Below are 22,457 nucleotides of genomic sequence, written 5' to 3' on the forward strand. Positions count from 1 at the left end.
CCCCTAGATGAAAAAGCTAAACATCAGAAAAGTTTCATTCTTAAGGTACCATGATTACCTAAGGCAGGAACTAGGACTGAGCTCTCCGCGGCCTCTTGGGCAATAACACACCATGGCAGAGGGATCTTGGAAAATACAGTCCTGCCTGTGGAGCTCAGCCTGCCGTGCTGGCAAAGTTTACACCCATCATTCTTTCCAGTGGAGAAAATGAGATGGGGACAGTCAGAAGCTTCACATATCAAATGTGACTTCAAATTCAAATGTGATTTTGTAAAACAACAAAAAACAAACAAAACCCCCAAAACTCACCAATTCAAATGATTGTCCTTTTCAAAGGAATTATATTGTGTCCATATATCTCTGCCAATAATGTTATTCATTGTGTGACGTATATTTGAAAACACTATTTTTAAAATTACCTTGAGGAGTAATTTACTAGCAATTTCAACAGGATTTTCATTCCTTTATAAACGACAACTTCCTTTCTTACCAAAATTGAATCACGTAACTTGATCATCCACTCACTTACGAAACTTAATCCCCAATGACTTCTGAATGTTCTCCAAATGAAATCCTTCCTTAAATGGCAAAGGTTGGCTAGTTGTGAGAATTAAATGATACTGAGTCAACAAACATTTGTTACGTAACAACCACACGCCAGGCACTATTACAGGTAGTGGGAATAAAGCAGTGAATGTGACAGTAGTACCCTCCCAGAACGGACATTCTGCTGATGAGATGTGTGTGGAAGCATTTTTTAATTCATGAATAAATAGATATTCATAATAACGACCAACAGTTTCTGACGACAGTCTCAGTAGAGGAGTTCCAGAACGTATTGAGATACAGTAGCGATGGGTAGGAACATAGACTCCTCTAGAGGGAGATGGTCCCTTTAGAGGACATCCTATTTAAATCAATTGTCAATAGCCAGACATATATAATAATAAGTAGTATATGTAGTATAAAATATTTGATTATATTCCTCTAACATCATGTCTCCTATGTAAAAAGGAGGGTGATTGTCTAAGACTAAACCTTAAGTACCTTTGAGAAAGTCCAAACTCAGAAATGCGAATAGGTTATTGAATTATATTGAAAAAACTTAAAGAACCTAGATGGTCCTGAATTTAGCCTAAACATTCAGATGATATGTTAGGAATCCTTGTCCAGGACATGGGTGTTTAGATATTTCAGTGATCACCTGCTTTATGCTTACAAATAAAGACCAGATACTTGACATTAAGTAGGCCAAATGTCGGGTGATTAACAAAATTGTCAAACATGTTTTAAATATGCTGATGGGGTGTAGATATGCTCATTCACAGGTAGTGAAAGCAAATTTAGCAGCTGTATTCCAACAGCCATTCTAATCATTCTAACAAGAAAACTATTTATAAGAAAAACTACTCATGTAGACCTGACAGGAAAAAAGGAAATTCATAAACAGATTTAAATAACCGAATTTGCCACTTTTTTTTATAACCACAGCAAGCAAGATCAAATTAGCATGGTGTTTAATGATAAGTATCAAAAAAAATTTGAAGCTACAAGAAGCCATAGGAATTTTAAAAACCTGGTTTGAAATGGTACAAAATCACTTATGTATGTGGTAAATTCTGTGCTTCTAGCTTAGCTATTTAACATTTATTAGATTCTGCATTACTTTTCACTGTAACAGTATAGCTCCCCTTATAATAAGACAAATAATTGTTTGAGATAATTTTTAAAAATCCACCCCATCCATTTATTTAACCACTCTCTGTTTTGGTGTCTAGGCACAGTATATCTTCTTATACCAGTGCATTCTGGATCTCTTATCAAGTAAAGGAAGTAATCAGCCCATCTGTTTTGTTAACTATTCAGCACTTCAGAAGATGGACTCTTTGGATGCCATGGAAGGTAAACAGAGGCAACATGTACCAATTCACTAGTTTACCAGGAGCATTAATTTAATAACAACCACATGCTGAAAATGTTTCAGAAGCTTGGTTAATGCACCTAACAAATTTTCATTATTTTTCTCTGTTCCAAATTAGAGTAATAGCCTCTGGATCTGTGCTATATTTTTTGCCATGAAACATTTAGATCTTTTGAACTGGTAATTTCAGTTCTCTCTTTTGACATGTTACTTTATGTTATAGGTGATGTGGAGCTTGAATGGGAAGAAACCACCATGTAAATATCCAGACCAAAGATTACAACTGGAAGATATTTTCAAATCCCAAGGGCCAAAGTTTCCCCCTCACTCTTCTGAATTGAAATGTGCAACCATAAAGAAATCTCTCTGTTTCTGCTACTGTGCCTTTACTAAATGGATTGACATTTTAGGAATAGTCCTAGGACATAGCTAATTCAGGATAGCTATTTGTTTTATACAGAATTATTATGCACTTAAAATGTTTAAGAAAAGATATCCCAGAGATTTTTGAAGTCTTCCGTAACTTTGGAATGAGCCAAATAGAAAATTATCATTATATTAGCATTAATCTTTCCAGGTAAATTTTCCCCACATATTGGATTGAATCTTGAACAAAAGTTGTAAATATTGATTCGGTCATGTTATTTTGGCCTCCGTGGTGTTAACGTTTCTTGTGGATAACTTCCAGGACTGTCATAATGATCTGTACTTCCATGTACACCCCTGTGTTTTTGAATCCTCTATTTTATGAGTGCTGAGATATCATCTCATGATCTCCAACAGCTGAACTGTAACCCCCTGACACTGCCCGGATTACTTAGCCTTTATACAACACACAGTAGCTCTTCAGGGACACTAAGGGCTATTTCAGTTGCATTGTGATCTTTAGTTTGAAAACCAACAAGAAACGAAACAGTGCGATTGCTCATAGGAGCTGTGGAGTACATTTGTACTGTCTACATCTGTACCTTTTTCAGGACAAGTTGTACCACTCTGTTGTATAATTAAATACATGGCTAAATGTATCAGAGTATTTGTACTTTAGATGTCTATTCAACCTAATATTAATATTTTTAAAAAGTCTCTCCAGCAGAAATGTATGATGTATGGCAAACTTGTAAACATGATGTGCTGCTGTGGTGCCAACAGAAACTTCTGAATAGATTACATAAAAGGATCTTTTTTCATCTCCGAAGGTAGATCATTGAGGAGGATATTTGGTGAAACTGCAAACAAAGAAATTAGCCAGCTTGTAGCAAATTAAAGATTCTTATTAACACATTTCAACCTCCTTTTTGTTAGATAGTGACAATGTTCTAAGTAAGTTTTGAACTATATGAAATTATTTTGTCATAGATTTCAATTAAGGATCATATAATGAACTAGTATCAATTCTATTTCCTCTATGATAAGAATTATACCTTATGCTTATTTCTGGTGGCATATACATATAGAAAATGTGATGGCCAATAAAATTAAATTTTAAGGCATTGACTTACTTTGCAGCATGATTTCAGAGGTCCTTGTATGTATAAATTTTATTTTATATCACATATTGAGATATAATTGATAATTCCCTTAAATAATATAATGAAGTAAATTATATATAAATACAATATTAATAATGTGTTTACATATAATCATGTCCCAAAGTAACCATAGGAAATAAGAGATTTTAAAATCAAATTATTACCCAAGAAATTAAATTCTTTAATCTTATAAGCAGTCCTGCTTCTTGTTTTTCATGGCAAAGCAGTGTAATAATACAATCCACTATTGTTCCAACCATGCTTATTCTATAGAAAGTTACAGGACACAGTAAGAAATGAGAATTCTGAAAGATTTAAGTTAGAGTAGAAGTTTCCTTCATGTTTAAATCAGTGAAAAAGTGTGATGAGCCAGTACTTGTGAATATGGGGTTTTGTATTCAGAGAAGACAGCCTTTGGGAAGTACTAATGAGGTTACTTTTTAATGAATTGAATTATAAGAAAATAAACAGTTCAATCTACAGGCCAGCCCACTCTTTACAGTATCTGTTTAAAACAGAGGTGTACAGCGTAGAGTTTCAGTTTGACCCGTGTGTATATGCACATGTATGTGTACAAAACAGAGTTTTAATATAAGACCTCTTCTAAAACAGTGCTGGTCAAACTCTAATGTGTCTACACATCACCTGGGGATTGTGTGAAAATGCAGACTCTGTTTTAATAGGTCCAGGGTAGGATCTGAGATTCTCCACGTCTAGTAAGTACTCAAGTTATAATACTGCTGCTGGATCTCAGGCCATACATTGGATAGCAAATCTCTAAAAGACATTATGGGCAGAATAATTTCATGTCCACCTGATATTATTTGAAACCTGTTAAAAAAAGTTTTGTCTTCATTCACAGAAAAAAAAAAAAGAACACCTGTTGAATGGGTATCGCTCACCAGGTCTATCACAATTTTAGGTCTATACCTAGACCTAAAATTGAATTAAACCCCACATATTAATGATAGCTAAATTTTCTATTAATGATATTGTGAAATAGCCAATATATAGACACAAGCTATAGGTGGCTGCTAAGTGCAGATTAGAATAATGAGGAACATCTGTAACATTTTTAGATCCGATTTGTCAAAATACGTTGAAGCACATGTACAATAAATGAGCAACATGTGTTTCATCTGAACCAAATGAAACTGGAGCCTCTCAGAATGGTTTGCCAGAGACGAGAGCAGCTGTTAGTATCACCTCTACTTTCATCCTGCTTTAAAACGCATAATTTTCTTCTTTCGGTTTATAGGTGAAATGTATAATAAGGCTTTTGAAAAAGGCTAATTAAACCTTGCCCTCTTCATAAAAAAGATGGCAATTTGCTCTCTGCATCTGGTACCAAACACTAAATTTTAAAAACGAAATTTAAGTTCAGCAAAGTATGCATCCTACAAGTCCATGACATTATTGTGGCAAGTCCATTTCCCTGGGCCAACTTTCAGAAAACTCACATGAGATTTTTGATGGAAACTGGAACACAAAATACCTGAAATTCTCAACTGAATGATATGAAAAGGTGAAAATATGAAAAAAAGTTGATAAAGCATAATCTTGGCAAAACAGATCACCTTTTTAGGACAAGTAATATTTCATGTTAAGTGACTTTGTAACCATACATAGAGTTTTCATGTGGAAGCAGGAGTCACACACCTACCAGCTCATGAAGATGCTCTGAAGAATAGATTAGATTGCACATATCAAAGTGTTTCATTAAAGTACAATTAACTCTGCAAAGTTAATCTTTTACCCAGACTGGTCTGTGTGTAATGTTTATCAATAAGATAGAGCATCCCATTTTTAGATTGTATTATATTTTTTTATATTCGTGCCATATTTATATGTCATATACTGTGTATGTTTCACATGCACTTATTGAAAATTATGGCATTTAGATTGACTTCTGCTAAATAAGACAATTGATTTCATGAATGATTTGAGCATTCTCAAGGAATTCTGAATTAAGATGAATAGGTAGTCATGTGCACAAATAACATAAAATGTGATGTGAAAAACAAGTCAAGAAAATTTTGATTTGGACATTCCAACTAGATATTTTGAATCAGTGTCTGCAATTCAATCATTTGAAAATAAACCTGTTATGTAATGCAAGGTAACAAAAAATCATTATTCTCCTCTTAACAATACTGTTTCTATTTTAATTTTCACTGAAAGTATTCTTGGATTAGAAAATAATTTTAGTAAATTATAAACTTTTTAGAATACTTTTATATACATCATTCCCAATTAATTCTTACAAAATCCGTTAAGATCTGCAGAGTCCCATATTACAGATGGATATAATGAAAGTTTAATTGCTGTGCCTGAGACTATGTTTAGCAAGAATGGGAGCTGCATATCATAATCAAGTTACTGAAAGTAGATAATAAAGGTAGAAGTTTTAAAGACAACAAAGAAAATAGAGACCTGATAATCAAGTGTTCAAAGATAAGAAAATATACTAAATTCCACTCAGAAATAATTTAAGTCAATAGAAAATGCAATGACGTATTCAAAGCGCTGAAAGTACCTCCTAAACCTAAGGACAACTACATAAAGCTAGAGTTAATAGCATTCTTAATAGTAAAATATTAAAGGCCTTCAGCCAAGATCAAGAAAAAGGCAAAAAAACTCACTCCCACAACTTCTATTCCACATTGTATTGGCGTTCTTAAACATTACAAAAATGTAAGAAAAAGAAATAAAAGACATAATGTTTATAAAGGAAAAAATAAAACTATGTGAGTAGAAAGTATAATCATGTTTGAGGAAATTCTTGAGAGATCTATTTTTAAAATAGCTGCTAAGTATGATAAGTAGCTTTAAAAAGGTAACAGGACATATCATGATACACATATCAATTTTATTTCTACATACGATCAATGAAAAAATGGAAGTTCAATTCAAAATGCCCTTAACCATAGCATCCATAAACATGCTTAAGAATAAATATAACAAGAAATGTGCAGGATCTGTATACCAGAAATGATATGGATGAGAAGAATTAATGAATATTCAAGTAGTTTTTTTGGTTTTATTTTTTTAAGATTTTATTTACTTATTTGAGAGATAGATAAAGAGCACAAGCAAAGGAGGAGAGACAGAGGTAGAAGTAGACTCTCTGCTGAACTGGAAGCCCAACATGGGGCTTGACCCAGGACCCCAGGATCATGACCTGAGCTGAAGGCAGATGCTTAACCCACTGAGCTACCCAGGCCCCCCTTAAATAATTGTTTTAAAGCATGTCCATGAACTCAAAAACTCAATATTACTAAGATATCAGTTCTTATATTGATCTATAGATTCAATGGAATATCAGTCTTTTTTAAGATTTATTTATTTATTTATTTATTTTAGAAAGAGAGAGAGTACGAGTGGGAGCAGCAGAGGGAGAGGCAGAGAGAATCTCAAGCCGACTCCATGCTAAGTGCACAGCCTGGTAGAGGCCTCAGTCTCACAACCCTGAGATCACAACCTGAGCCAAAACCAAGTTTCAGACACCTAGCTGTGCCTCCCAGGTGCTCCTAGAATATCAGTCTTTTTTTTTTTTAATTTTTTTTTTTTTTTTTAATGATAGGCACACAGTGAGAGAGAGAGAGAGAGAGAGGCAGAGACACAGGCAGAGGGAGAAGCAGGCTCCATGCACCGGGAGCCCGCCGTGGGATTCGATCCCGGGTCTCCAGGATCGCGCCCTGGGCCAAAGGCAGGCGCTAAACCACTGCGCCACCCAGGGATCCCCCTAGAATATCAGTCTTAAACCCACAAGGCTTCTCTTTTCTAGAAACTGATAATATGCTTTTGTAGTAATGTAGAAATGATGCAAAGACCTAGGATAGTGAAAAATTTTAAATAGAACACAGTTTAATTTACTTTTAAATTTAAGATTTGCACTACAGATATATAGTGTTTCTCATTAAAAGAAAAAAATAGAAAGTCAAAAAATAAACCCACACATATCTGGTCAATTGTTTTTCAACAAAGGTGTTAAGGTAATTGAATGGGAAAAGGAATATCTTTCCAATTAATAGTGTAGGGACAACTGGATGTCCACCTGATAGACCATGAATTTTTATCTCATCGCATTTAACAAATACAAAAATTAAACTGAAACGTAATACAGACCTAAATATAATCATTAAAACTATAAAGCTTATAGAAAAGAAACTAAGAGAAAATCCTTATTATCTTGGAATAGACAAATACCTTTGCCTATATCACAAAAAATGAAATATAAAAGAAAAAAATAACAAAATGTTCCTCATCAAAATTACAGCCTTCTGCTCTTCAAAAGACCTTATTAAGAAAATGAAAGCTCAAACCACAGGCTGGGAGAATGTCATAGAGACTTGTATCCAGCATACACATATTTACAAAATAATACACATAGACCCCCCCCCCCCCCCCCAGACACACACTCACACAAATGGGCAGTACATGAAAATGTGCTCAACATCATTAGTCATCAAGGAAATGCAAATTAGAATCAGAATGAGATAATCACCCCAATAGAATGATTAAAATTAAAATGACGGTCATATAAAGTCATCCTGGCAAGGATTTGGAACAGTTGGAACTGGAAGTAAATGGTAGTCACTTCTGAAAATAGTCTGATAGTTTCTTATGAAGTTAATCATAAGACCATGTTATCATTTTACCCAGCAATCCTAGGCATTTATCCAAGAGAAATTAAATTATACTTCTTAGGGTGCCTCGGTGGCTCAGTTGCTTAAGCATCTGCCTTCAGCTCAGGTCATGATCCCAGGGTCCTGGGATCGAGTCCCACATGGGGCTCCCTGTTCAGCAAGGAGCCTACTTCCTCTCCTTCCAGGCCCTGCTCTCTCTTGTCATCTCCGTGTCTCTCAAATAAATAAAATCTTTTAAAAATAAATAAATAGAAAAAAATAAAATACATTTCTCAAAAAAGACTTGTATTAGTAATGTTCTCTTGCTTTAAAGATTTATTTATTTCAGAAAGAGAGCACGTGTGTGTGAGAGTGGGCAAAGGGCAGAGGAAGAAAATCTTTAAGCAGACCTCGCTGAGCACAGAGCTGGACAGGTGGCTTGATCTCAGAGCCCATCAGATCAGGACCTTAGCCAAAACCAAGAATTGGCCACCTAACAGACTGAGCTACCCAGGTGCCCCTATATTTCATCTCAGGTCATGATGTCGGGTAGTGAGATCGAGCCCCACGTTGGGCTCTGTGCTCAGCATGCAATCCGCTTGAGATTCTCTCTCTGCCCATCTCTCCACTTACACACTCTCTTTCTTTCAAATAAATAAATAAATAAATAAATAAATAAATAAAATCTTTAAAAAATTGTATACATGAGTGCATCTTATTTTATGTAAATTATAGTTCAATAACGTTGATTTTAAAAATAGAAGGATAGTGAAAAAGTAGTCACAAGATAGTTACAAGATACCATTTGCAGAATTCTTAAAGAACAAATAGTATATAATTTTATGAATTATTTCACAGGAGAATCATGATTTCCTCTGACGTAAGAGGAGCACAGGTACAGTGATGGATTGCCATGAATCAGAGGGATCCCCAAGGGTTTCAAACGCATTTATAAATCTTGGTGTAAAATTTGAAGCATCTATGGGCTGTATGGCAACACAGATTTGTCAAAATTAAGTGATGAATAAAAAAGTTTCTATTATTATTTCTATTCTATTATCTTTGTGTTTGAAAAAATTCACATTGTCACAAACATGAGTAAACTTTAAACTCTAATACTTTATTAAAATGGCATGAAATATTTATGTGTTATTTTCACAAATTTATCAGTGTCCTCTCCTGCTTGAATGAGCACAAAATGGAAATATTTACTTTTGTCACTTACCTACTCCATTCCCAAAGCATGAACAATTGGTGTTTTGAACATTAAAAATAAAACTTGACGTGCTCTAAGTGCTTTCCACAGAATTCACTATGTTCTCACTTCTTATTTATAACCAGGTGAATTGCCATGGAAGATATGATACATTCCCTTGTTGGGCTTTCAGACCAGAACAGGGTTTCATGAGTCTAAGGACACCACATTCATAAAGTTGATGCATGCTAACAGGATTAACACCTACTCCCTGGATGTATCAGAAGTTTTACGTATTTATGTTTTAAAGAATACACTTAAAATTGTGATGTGAATAATCTGCATAAAAAAAGACTGTTATCATTTTACTTATTGTAACTTAATAACCACCTTCTTTATTGGACTGTTACTATGTGCCAGGCACGCTTCCAGAGGCTCTACAAATGTTAATGAATTAATCTCCTGACAATTCTTGGAAGTAGATGGTACTGTGTTTTACAAATGAGAAGACAAAAGCAAAAGAAGGTTAAATAATCTGCCGAAGGTTACACACTAAGTAAACGGGGGGAGAGTCTAGGCTTGAAACTGGAAGTCTGGTTTTGGAGGTGCAGTGTTAGCCACCAGGCCCCAATTTATGACCTAGAGACCACTGTATATTAATATCTTTGATCTCCCCTAATTAGGCACAGGACATACACGTAAATGCTAATTACCCACTCTTCAAGAATTCTAGAAGTTCCCTGCTATTGTCTAAATTAGTCCCCATTATACAAATTATTCATGCCACAAAGCCAGTGGTAGTGCTGGCCTTTGAATTCAGGGACCTAGTCCAGTATTCTTTCTGTTACTTGCTGCCTCCTCTAGTATATGGTCCAAACCAAATTGTATTGTTTTTGCTTCCAGTTCCCTATAATTTGTTGCCTGATTTATCTCCCTTGGCCCTCAGGTCTGATCATTTCACTAATCTGTTCAATAGTCTTCATTGCCTGTTGAATTAAACTCATAAAAAAAAAATCCTTTCAGGGCACCTGAATGGTGCAGTGGGTTAAGCACCTGACTCTTGATTTCAGTTCAGGTCATGATCTCAGGGTCCTGAGATCGAGCCCTGCATTGGACTCCACGCTCTGCACAGATATTGCTTGGGTTTCTCTCTCCTTCTCCCTCTGCCCCCACCACTCTCTAAAAATAAATTAATTAATTTTTTAAAAATCGTTTCTCATGATATTACTCTTTTTTTTTTCTAGACTGAAGCTTAATGAGAATACTTGCTACAAAAACACACCTGCCACATCCTAATACCATGTGCATGCTCCTACATTTTCTTCAATAGTTCTTATCCACTTGGCATTCCCCACTTACTAGATTGTCAGCTGCTTGCAAGCAAGGTCTACGTTCTCATGATTTTATTCACATAGCATTTGCTGTAACATCTTACATGGGAGAGAATCTCAAACAAATATGTTCAGTTGAAAGTTTGCCTTAGCAGAAGTAAAATAATATCGCCTATGTGACAGTATATTCTCGTACTAATGCACAGTTGCTAAAATATCTTTTCAATCAAGGAGCAAACACTGCTGAATCAAAAGCAAAAGTAGGAGAGCAGAGAAACCTGGCACACAACAGTGTCGTTTGTTCAGGATTATCAGGTTTTCCAGAATTAAACCAAGATCTTGATAGAATGCAAGAAAACCTTTAGAACAACTGAAGTTGACGAAAAAGAATTCTAAACATTTCTAAACATTAATTACATTTCTAAACATTCTAAACATTATTCCACAGCTTTTTCCCCCGTTACATTATAGACACTTCAATAAACTTGGTTTCACAATTCAAAACAGCTTGAAAATAGCAGCACCAATAGCTTATATCCTCAATATTGTGTGCGTGCATGCACATACACACACACACACACACACACACACACACACACCTTGTTATTAAAAGCACATAGGTCTTCAAAAAGTAAAAATTCAAGACCATTTGAAATCCAGTATATTTCAATAGCCACTGGATAGAATAATAATACCTCTTGCAGCCAAAGGCCTCTTTAAGAAAACATATTTTTCTTCTCTTTAAATCACATTATATTTACTCTCTAAGGAGTCAGGAATGGGTTTAGCATATTTTTGAAAGATCTTAGCAAAATTAATCAGACTAAAAAGGCAGGGTGAGGCAGTTTCAGAAGAAACTTGAACCAAGATCTTCCACAGAGCGAAGCTGGTGCTAGAGATGCAGAGGCAGGTCTGGATCCAGCTGTCAACGTGCACTTGCACGGAGGCAGACACCAGGTCCAGAAGGACAGTAGTGAGCAACAGGTGGCAAACCAGGCTAGCAGGACACATGAGGGCGGACTAGTAAGAGGTAGCATGTCATAACAGGCAGGTGGAGCAAGGCTAAAGAGAGTCCAGGGACTGGCGCCATGTAGATCCAAGAAAAGGCAGAGGCAAGAAAGTGGGTCAGCAGGGAGCAGGGTCCTATATGCCAGCTGGATTTACACACCACTCTTTTCCTCAGAAACGTACACAAAGTAGAGACAACCAGGCAGGTTTCAATGGCCCCTTATTTCCTGAAGATAGATAAATGATAGATGATAGATAGATGATAGATGATAGATAGATAGATGATAGGGATAGACCTACACATTTATACGCACATATATCTCTATCTCTATATCTCTCCTTCATAGAGCATGAGCTCTAGATAAATGGTAATTGAATGAATGAATGAATGAATGCACAAATGCCTTAAGTAACTAGGGTATTAGAGAGATTTTAGGACAAAAAAAATTATCAAAATGAGTTACCAAAAGTAGATACCACTAACGTAAACCAAAACAATAACAAAAATAACAATAGAGGTCAAGATTGACATAATTTGGTACAAAAATATTGTGCCAAAAAAGAAAACCTAGGAGATAAAATAAGTAGACTGAAAAACTTTATAAGTAATAAATTCTCTAATCCAAGTGACCCCAAAATAAATATGCCAAAACCATAAGTAAACCAATTAATGATAAGATATAATGAGAAAAATTAGTTCACTGATTATGTCCAAATTATGATAAAATACCATGAGATTAAATTTATAGGGCATTTCTGAAGGAACTTATAAAACAGGGAAATCTAAAATATGATTAAATGTTTTGGTAAGGGAAGCCCATTATGAAGAACATGATTCTTTTCAAATTACTCCATAGGTGTAATAAATATTCATAGTACTGGATTTTTTCAAATTTGTAAGAACTGCTTAAGTTTGCCTAAAAGAACAAATAATTGGAAAACAGGTTAAAATTTTTTGAGCAGGAAGAGTGATGAGAGAATTTTTCTTTCATATATTGAGGTGTTTCATTAAAGTGTATTAATGATACGAGACGCAAGCAATACCTCAATGAAACAAGTTTTTCTAACACAGACCAAATTATAAGGTTTTAACATGTCGGTAAGGACAAATCACAGTAGAAAAAAAAAAGATATTCAATAAATGATGAAATGAAACTGGCTGCTAAGAAAGAATCATGTTAAATTTACCCAACTCACCAAAAACCCAGATGAATTTTGGAGTGAATACATCTTAGTATGTGCATGACCTTATTATAAATCTCTTTCAGGATAATCTCTCACCCAACTTCTAATGCCCAGTGGCTCATACCACTTCAACATAAAACATTTACATTTTCCCCCACAGTTTACAAGAATTCAAAGATCTACATAGGTCCCAGAAACAAAATCTGAAGTTTAGACTACTGGGCCACTTTGAGTAACCTTATTTTGCAGTCCAAAAAATAATAATAATAATAATAATAATAATAATAATAATAATAATTAAAGAGTAGCATATAACAGAATCTGTTCTACTTAGGAAGGACTGAACTTCCCATATAATTGAAGCATATCGTGTGGAGCAAGCTACCTGGTTCCCTGTGCCACAGTCTTCACGTGTGTCTATCAGAAGCAACTCCGTGTAACCAGAAAGCTCAGCCTTGCCCCAAACTCTGAGAAGAATTTAGTCCTTATCCAGGGAAATTTACTATATTCCTTCAATATTTCTGGGTCAGCATCAGTAGAACTTTGCTGCATGTGGTATATAGGTCTTGTTTCCTGGTCCTAAAATTAAAGTTCTGTCTTATTTACCAGATACAGTAGTTTTAGTTTCTGGATTTATTTGATTTTCTTAAATGACATTTATTACAAAAGTAGAGAATGCTTATTATAGAATTTTTTAACTACATAAAAATCTTTTAAAAATGTACATCAATCAAAATTCCAGTACCTAAGTGTAACTATTTTTTTCCCCTAAATATAGCTATTATTAACAATTTGGCATAGTGCTTTTACATTTCTTTTTTTTTTTCTGGTCAGGGTCATGGAAAGAAATGCATCAAAATTTTATTAAAATGTTTAATAGGGTAATTGGAATATTTACTGTATTGGCTTGAAGTATGGCTGCTTTGCTTTCAAAGCTTGGACTTGAATTATATGCAATTTACAAAAAAAAATATTTAAAATGAGGCAGGTGTGGGTGGCTCCGCAGTTGAGCATCTTCCTTTGGCTCAGAGCGTGATCCTGGGGTCCTGGGATCGAGTCCTGCATCAGGTTCCCCGCAGGGAGCCTGCTTCTCCCTTTGCCTGTGTATCTGCCTCTCTCTCTGTACCTCTCATTAATAAATACATAAAATCTTATAAAATAAAATAAAATAAAATAAAATAAAATAAAATAAAATAAAATAAAATAAAATGAATTCTATCCACACATCTGCTAAAGGAAGTCAGTTGAAAGGCAAGGCCTGTTCTGAGTTTATTGGATTATTATTTTTAAAAATATGTATTTGTTATGTTAATCTCAATTTTTAAGAAATGTCCTTTCTGCATACTGAATACAATCCAGCTCTACTAAATTGGAACTTATTGTCTAATTTTTAAATGACATTTCATGTAATCTAGCAAAGTTGACATTATAATATGGAAGAGTTTGTACTTCAGCTTTCATACTTTTCATAATATAACAAGGTAGGGGATCATACACCAAGAAGAATGTCATTGTGTGAACTTTTACAAGATGTTTATGCAAATTTAATTCCAGGAAGGAATTCTTTGTAAAAGAAACGATATATGGGGACAGGTGATTCATCCTAGCATTTTTTGCTACATGTTTGCTTTCACTTTAAATGTACAATGTGAAGATTTAGATGTGATATCAACTCGGAAGGATATTGTGAAAAAATAGATAATATATATAAATAATTCTTAGTTTTAAATGACAATTTGAAATGTCTCATGGTAGGGAAGCAGTATTTATTAACACTTCTGTATTATCATGTGGAAATTCGGATTTTTCAGTAATTAAATTGTAGTTTTATTTCTTCCTGACACTGTACCCTAGAATCCATGTTTTAAGGCAGGACTTTCCTCATTGGATTTTACAGACTTAATCCAAAAATGTAAAGTGTTACATTATTAAAATTTTATGATGATGACCTGATAAAATTATAATATTTCATATACATTGGGTTAAAAATTATAAAAATTAATTTTACATGTTAAAAAAAGCAAGACTTTCCTGAAGAAAAGGAGTTGTGTTATATAAAATTACCAATGCTATTCATAATTGAAAAACTATCTATTTTGATCTAATGTAAAATCATTTTAGAGGGATATGTATGCTCATCAAAAGTCAAGATCTAGTCTTATGTGAACTAAAAAAAAAACTATATCTGAGATTTCATTGATCTTCCTTTTACTTAATAAATTAAAATTAGAGGTGGGTCTTTAATTAGTTACTAGCTTTTATTTGTCCAACAAGGGTATCTATCAATAACTGGGCATCTAATAAGTGTTGGGCATTGTGTTAGGTCAGTTGACTGTGCATTAAACTCATCTGGCCTTTTCCGCACCTCCCAGATGATCATATGTGCAGCCAAGATGAAAAAGTACTGTGCTAGACACATTTAATTCCAGCAACAACTCTATTAGCTTTTACAGAAATATTCTACTTCAATTGGGCTGCAGTGGGTCATGGGAATCCAAATTTTAACAAGCTCCCCTAAGGATTCTGATGTGATACCAAGATCACTTCTTAAAATAAACCTTGAGGCCTGGTTATTTCCTTAAGCGCCTTATATAGTCTACTGTCTTCATTTCAAAGGACTTTTATTAAAGGGGCTATCCAGTATGTAACATTAAAGATATCATTTTTTTAAATGAGAATTCACTGGACCAAAAAATGTTTTACAAAACTAAATTCTTTTAGGGTCAATTAAAACATAATTTTATTACTATAAAGCCAAGACTTTATGATGAAGAAAGCTGAAAGATATAAAGAGGGGAGTTAAGCGTTACAGCTTTCAGTGTGGAGTTCCATACTGTTGTAACAATTTTAGGGAAGCTGAACCAGCAGGGTTTCGGCGGGGGTGAATAGATAGCAACACAGATCAGCTTCTAGAGAGTGTCCTGGGGTAAACACACATCCTGAGGATCTCACTCTAACAAGGCCAGTTAGGCGAAACCGTGATTCTTGTTGACATCGAGGCCAGGAACATCAAGGGTGGCCAGGTATTTGGGAGCTGAGTGACCAGGAACAAGCAACCCACCAATACTTCTAAAATCAACAGCCAATAAGCATAGTCTCTTATGTACATAGTCTACACGCCTGAACTCAAAATCTCTACTCTAATTTAATGGTGACAGCCAGATTTAGCAATCAATTACTTAGACTTTGTATCCACGGTTTAGCAATTTCATGTACAAAAAGAGACGTTTTGCTATAAGGTGTTTTGAGTATGGGGAGCTCCTGGTCCCATAAAGTTTCTGGGAAAGAACCCATTCCAAAGACAGTAAGGGTTCATTATATCTTGTACTGACCCACATAAGTGTCTTTTAGGCAAAGTATGAACAAACAAGCAAATCCCAAGTTGAAATAAAAATAGAAATAAATCGCTAACAAGGAAAATGCCACTTCATCTCAGAAAACGATGATGGTGGTTTTGACAATTATCATTCTCGTGAATTCACTCAGCAAAGATCACATAGTACCTGTTCTCCACCAGGGTGTTTTTCCAAGCACTGATGATTACACAGCACCTGCCCTAGAGAGTGGGGAGTGGGTCATATGAACAAATAAGCATTATAGGGCAATGTGTTAGGTGCTTGGTTCTGAATAATCGTAGAAGCAGATATTATGATCAATATGAGACACATGGAAAGAGACAGCTGTGAATGAATGGATACAGTCGGCTGATCCATATTCTACAAATAGTTTCCTTGTGCATTCCTTACAGTCATCAACTTTGAGGCAGGAACATATGAGACAATACGAATGCTTCCAAGCTTCCTGTGACTGTGTTTTTCACCAAATTGTATGCCCAAGGAAGCAAACCATAAAGAAATGTGCTTTACCCTAAAGCCTTTTGTGTTTATCTAGTAATGCCGAGCACTTAAAATAATTCCAAAAATGCCTTGCTTTTCCAAACACTGGATTTTTTAAGCAATTGATTTTGATAGAAGTCTAGTCGTCAATTCTGAACTCAGAATGATTTCACAACACTACTCTCCTTCTTCTAGCCTTTTCCTTCCCTCCTTTCCCTGCCTCTCCCCCTCTCTCCCCTCCTCTCTTTCCATTATTTGCCTTTTCTCTAGCTAGACTATTAAAAGCCCCAGAGCCCCAGAAAAGTCTTGCTGCCCACTTCTAAAGGTAGAGCTAAATTACTGCACCCTCAGGAAATCTCACACTAATCTTATAAGATCTTGTAAGATCGTGCTTCATTTTTTTTCCTGTGGCTGAGGTTATTGCTAAGATAATGTATTTATAAAACTCTTTAAGTAACACACCACAGCCAAAAATAGTATTATAGTATTAGCATATGTCCAAAAGCTGATTTTAATCATCACTTTAATCTTCAAAAGATAACTTATTCCATTGAGAAGACTGGGATTTTCTTCAAAGTCAGAAAAAAATAAGCTTTTTGGTGAATTGAAATGGATAAGATTAAAGAAAAAAAAAGTCTGCTATGGGGTTTTAGAAAGCTATATAAAATACCAAACCCTCAAAGAAGTAAAAATAAAGTTGGAAACATAAGAAGTCTAGCTATCTTAGAATCACATATAGAACATGAAAGAATTAATATCTTGAAATTACTTAGTTCTTTAAAAAAAGATATATGTCCTTAGTGCTATTACACTATATAATACAAAAAAAAACTAAAAGACTAAACCACACTGATCTGAACAAAATGGTAAAAGAATGTTTAAAAAATCAAATGCCACTTATTATATTAATTTTAAGCATAACAACCACACACACACACAAAAAGGCTACCTTTTTGGCAACATCAAATACAAACATTTCTGAGAACAGCGCAACAGATTGGGAAAGTGCAAGGCAACCCTTGATTCTTGCATTCCTTCTTCGTGATGTGATGTTTCTCACTAACCTAAAACAAAAACTGACACACAACTTAAGAGCTTGTTGTGCCATGGAAAAGTCACACCATTGTGCACAGTCCAGCTTCATTTTACTACAAAACAAATGTTATTCTCCTCTCCAGCCATGCCTCTTATTATTCAGTTTTCTACCCTTTAAATCCTCACGGAGCTGGGGTTTCCCAATCGTGGATAACAATTAGCAAGGTTGACCATATTTCACAAAGAGCTACAGCAATCCTTGTCTGTTCTCTGGAATCTGCCAGTGCTTCCGGTCATGGTGGTGAAGAGACCCCACTCCCATAGTGTGTGCATCCACGCCTTCCAATCAAAGGGGGAAGGTCAGGTGTGTGGAAGGATGCAAGGAAGGAAGCATTGGCACAGATTTACCATCACCAGTTACTGAACCTCAGACGTTAAGTCTTGGTAGAGAGAATGAACTGATTTTTCTCCTTTCATTGTATAAGGAGGTCAAGCTTCCCTCTGTGAGAGTGGGTAGTGGAGCCAGTGGCAAACTGCACTAATGACTCGGCAACACACTTCAGGGCTCTGGTGTTATATTGTCTTCTGGATACAGACAGAATGTCCAACAGAAAACCATACCAGAAGAGTTTGTAAAAACCTTAATTTGTTGCAACAGCTGAGCAAAGAGAATAGTTCCATTGAAAGGAAATTAATGAACAAGTGTCAAAATGGACAGTTGGTGTCAATTCCTAGAGGATTTGGAAGTGAGAAGTGGAGTTGAGGAAACCATGTTAATAGAGCCCTTGTTTGTATGAAAAGAACATCGAACTTTACCAAATATCCATCATAGGAGTCATGCTTGTCACCGTCCGCATTAGTCTGCATTGAGCAGAAAAGAATGTTTTATTACAGGCTATGTGGGCGTCTTTTTTTTTTTTTTTTTTTTTTTTTTTGATCTCCAGCAGCATATGATCACCTGTTTTCTTGGAAACAAATTTAGAAAGAAATTCTACCCTCAGCGATGTAATTCTTGGACCAAAATGTGTCCATTATTTTTGAGAGAGAAAAAGACTCTTTCAAGCCCAAACTATCTTATTTCTAAGTGAGTTTTATAATATTTGGAACTAGAATATTTTAAGTTTTCAGGGGCAATCCTGCTCAGAACAAAATTTTCTCTGTTCTGTCAATACATGAATAGTAATAAAATTAAACATTTTTCCTGATTATTAAAACTGACTGAAAGTATAATTGATTCATAGAAAATTTGAAGTATATCCCCTCTCTGTTTTAGGAAGACATTATATTAAGAGGATTTCTTAATAAAGGCTTTCTTTATAAATGGCTTATGTGAAATAATCTCTTAAACTTCAATGTAATTTGCATTAATAAACCAAATATACCAAAACAGGCACTGTGAAGGCGAATATTTTATAGATCTTTCTAAGGGTAATATAAAATTTTGCACAGTATAAAGGCTTATTAAGGAAGAGGTAGAAAAGAATGAGAATAAAGGGAAATTTAAAAACATTTACTGTGAGAGTTTACAGGAACTCTGAACTTTCTGCTCAATATTTCTGTAAATCTAAAAGTCTGTTGAAAAATTTGAAAGGATTTATTTTTAAAAAGGGACAGTCATCTTGAAATTTTTTTAATACATAATAAATACGGAATCAGAAGTGTTAAAATAAACTTGGATCTATTGCTAAGTAGTTAATCATTTCAGTGTTTGTAACTTAATATAAGATCTAGAAATTTAAGAAGGATGGTACTAAGTGAGAGACTCTCTCTAGCCACGTGTGGAATATAGGATTTGGTGTGGGACTGCACATAGGAAAAATGGCAACTTCCAAAAAGAAGCAAAGAACAAGGAATGGACAGAGGCAAATAGAAATGAGATGATGCCACTAAACGTTTATAAAGATAGATTCATATTAAAGAATTAAAAGAAGGTAAACAATGAAAAATCATGAAGCAACAGCAATTCTAGTTGAAAGTAATTATTGGGAAAGGAGATGTAATATACATTCGCTATTGTTTCAGAATATTCAATCTTACCATAGAGTATAGGAGAAGAAACAAGAATTCTCTATTCCATCCAGAATAGATGAAATTAAATATAAAAGCAAATGGCTTGAGAACCAAACTAGACATAGCTCAAGTAGGGGCAGCCTATGCTTGTCAACATAGGAAGGGATGGTGGGCCAGTTAAGCATCGATAACCAAATATGCCTGAGACACCATGTATTCAGGAGGCCTGACACTGAGCATTCATTCGGGAAATCCAGTTTGACCCACACCGATTAAAGCTCAGCAGACTATAGGTGAGCTATAGCTTTTGACTGATCCAAGGAACATCCATATATTGGTTCCAGGCACCTTCCTTTGCTGCAGTCTCTTGCTCTCCCTCAGTTATAGTCTTTGTAACTACTGGCAGTGGACAGACTGAAGGAGAAAGGCAGGACATAGCACTGTGTGGTGCGGGACTTAGATAGTATGGGCTTTCCACCCCTACTTTTACCCTAGTCCGAGTGTGCAAAACTACTCCACCTTTTCCCCTTTGCTTTTACTGTATATTTTTAAAATTTTTTTTAAAGATTTTATTTATTCATGAGAGACACAGAGAGAAAGAGAGGCAGAGACACAGGCAGAGGGAGAAGCATGCTCCATGCAGGGAGCCCGATGTGGGACTCGATCCCAGGTCTCCAGGATCAGGCCCTGGGCCAAAGGCAGGCGCCAAACTGCTGAGCCACCCAGGGATCCCTGCTTTTACTGTATATTTTTAAATAATGAAATAGACACTGGGTTTTGAGCACTTTAACTTGAGCATCAGGTATATGACCTCGGTGACAGGCTGCCTGTACATGGCAGTGTGCATGGAAAATACAATTGCATCATTGTTTCCCCATGGGACAGAACACGGATCCAAATCTCGGCCATCAGCTATCAAAACACCGCGTCTCTTGGTCACTCTACTAGAAAAAAGGAAGTTACCCTACAGGCTGCCAAATAAACACTTACGTTCCTCTAAGTTAGTTTGCCCCCCGATTTTTTTTTCTCTGAAGACTATACTTCTATTGGTCACTGTAAGGAGGCTCAGAATAAGAACTTCTTTTTGATTATATAAATCATGGGGAATAAGAACCAGGATTGGTTTATAAGCATGTGATCTTGAGCAAATAGATTAATTTCTCTTTGCTTTCTCCCTCTTTAAAATGAAGATAATTATATAACATACTTGGTAAAACATTGTGAAGCTGTAATGAGATCATTCATTTAAAGCGCTTCAACACAGAGCCTGCCACTCTTTTTTTTTTTTTTCCAGAATGATGGCTATGACTTTACAAAATAAAATGTAAAACTACACTCTGCTTTTAAAGTAGCATCTACACTCTCAAAGTACCACTTCTTGAACATTATATTGTACAAATAGCTTCAATCTCATGGTAGTTTATACTTACATACAAGAAAATGAAAAATTAATTTACATGGTTTACTAAAACAGGTATACTTCTCCTGTGAAATTACACAGCAAAGTCTTTTCCAATCACATCTAGCCTAGGTCACGAAATCAAAGAAGATAAAACTTAACCTACTTTTTTATGTGGCTAGTGACACACTGGACTTACAATTTCTTAAAAAGCTCCGGATAATATAAAATTTAAACATATTCTAACTTTTGTGTGTTTATAATCACTATCCTAAAAACGAACATGTGTTTTCAGAAGGCAAAAACATCTGAACTTCTCAAAAAGTATGAAATGTGTGTGTGGCTGATTAAACAACTTTTTTTTTTCTAAACCGGTAGAAAAACTTTATGGAATAAATGTGTTTGTACAGTGGTGACTATTTGTCACAGGAGGCTCTGACATTGGCATTAAAAGCACCAACTATTTTGGACAATATGTCATAACCAGCCAGTTGGAGGACAGTAACAAAATACTTGGCTAACCATTCTACACTAGAGACATCTGTTTAGCTTAGCAAAGCTAGTAACGCCAGACCCTACTAGAATTTGGATCATCTAAACAGCACAATTCATTTAGTCTTGAAAAGATATAAACAACACTGAAAAATTACTCCGTGTACCTTAGACATTTTAAACAATAGTTGTACGTAGTGTCATGAAAATGGTAATGGAATATTTTAAGTACAAAAGGTAACATAGACATAATATTGCATTATAGTTATATTTTTAAAATAATGTAGTACAACATTTACATCATGTAATGTCACATATTATGAAATTTTGGGACATGTAGAAAACAAAAAAAAGCAGAGTGTGATTTATTAAGGTGATACGGAGTTGGGTGATGTTTTTTCTTTTCTTCAACCAAAAGTTAATTTGTAGTGAGTTTGTATTGAGTTTTACTAGGCGCTAGACACTATATATTAAGTGTTTCATTGACATTGTTTTAATCTTCAAAACAATTTGTATTGAGTTTTACTATGTGCTAGACAGACACTGTATATTAAGTTAACATTGTATTAATCTTTAAGGCAACCTTAAATAAAGTGATATTATTTCCATTTTATAGACTAATTAATTGAGACTTAGAGAGTTCTAGACTTTGCCCAAGGTCAAATATTAGCAAGTGGCAGAGCGAGGCCTAGGACTAAAGACAAATTCTATATTTGGAATCACTATGTTTTTTTTTTTATTTTAAGATTTTATTTACTTATTCATAAGAGACACACACAGAGAGAGAGGCAGAGACACAGGCAGAGGGAGAAGCAGACTCCCCATGAGGAGCCCGATGCAGGACTTGATCCCTGGACTCCAGGATCACACCCTGGGCTGAAGGTGGAG

At 35.1% G+C, this 22,457-nt stretch overlaps 1 protein-coding gene and 1 long non-coding RNA gene across 2 annotated transcripts in view; one reads left to right on the forward strand and one right to left on the reverse strand.

Annotated features, from left to right (window-relative positions):
* PTPRQ (protein tyrosine phosphatase receptor type Q) overlaps positions 1 to 3,415 on the forward strand; it is a 192,385-nt gene extending 188,970 nt beyond the window's left edge. The window contains exons 45-46 of the mRNA XM_072724451.1: positions 1,779 to 1,902; positions 2,145 to 3,415. Of these exons, the coding sequence (XP_072580552.1) occupies positions 1,779 to 1,902; positions 2,145 to 2,182 (162 nt within the window). The 3' untranslated portion in view covers positions 2,183 to 3,415. The remainder of the gene's footprint in view (positions 1 to 1,778; positions 1,903 to 2,144) is intronic.
* LOC140594218 (uncharacterized) overlaps positions 1 to 22,457 on the reverse strand; it is a 73,869-nt gene that overhangs the window by 46,421 nt on the left and 4,991 nt on the right. The gene's annotated exons all lie outside the window — the stretch shown is intronic.

This window comes from Vulpes vulpes, chromosome 10 (genome assembly GCF_048418805.1).
Source record: "Vulpes vulpes isolate BD-2025 chromosome 10, VulVul3, whole genome shotgun sequence".
Lineage (NCBI taxonomy): Eukaryota > Metazoa > Chordata > Mammalia > Carnivora > Canidae > Vulpes > Vulpes vulpes.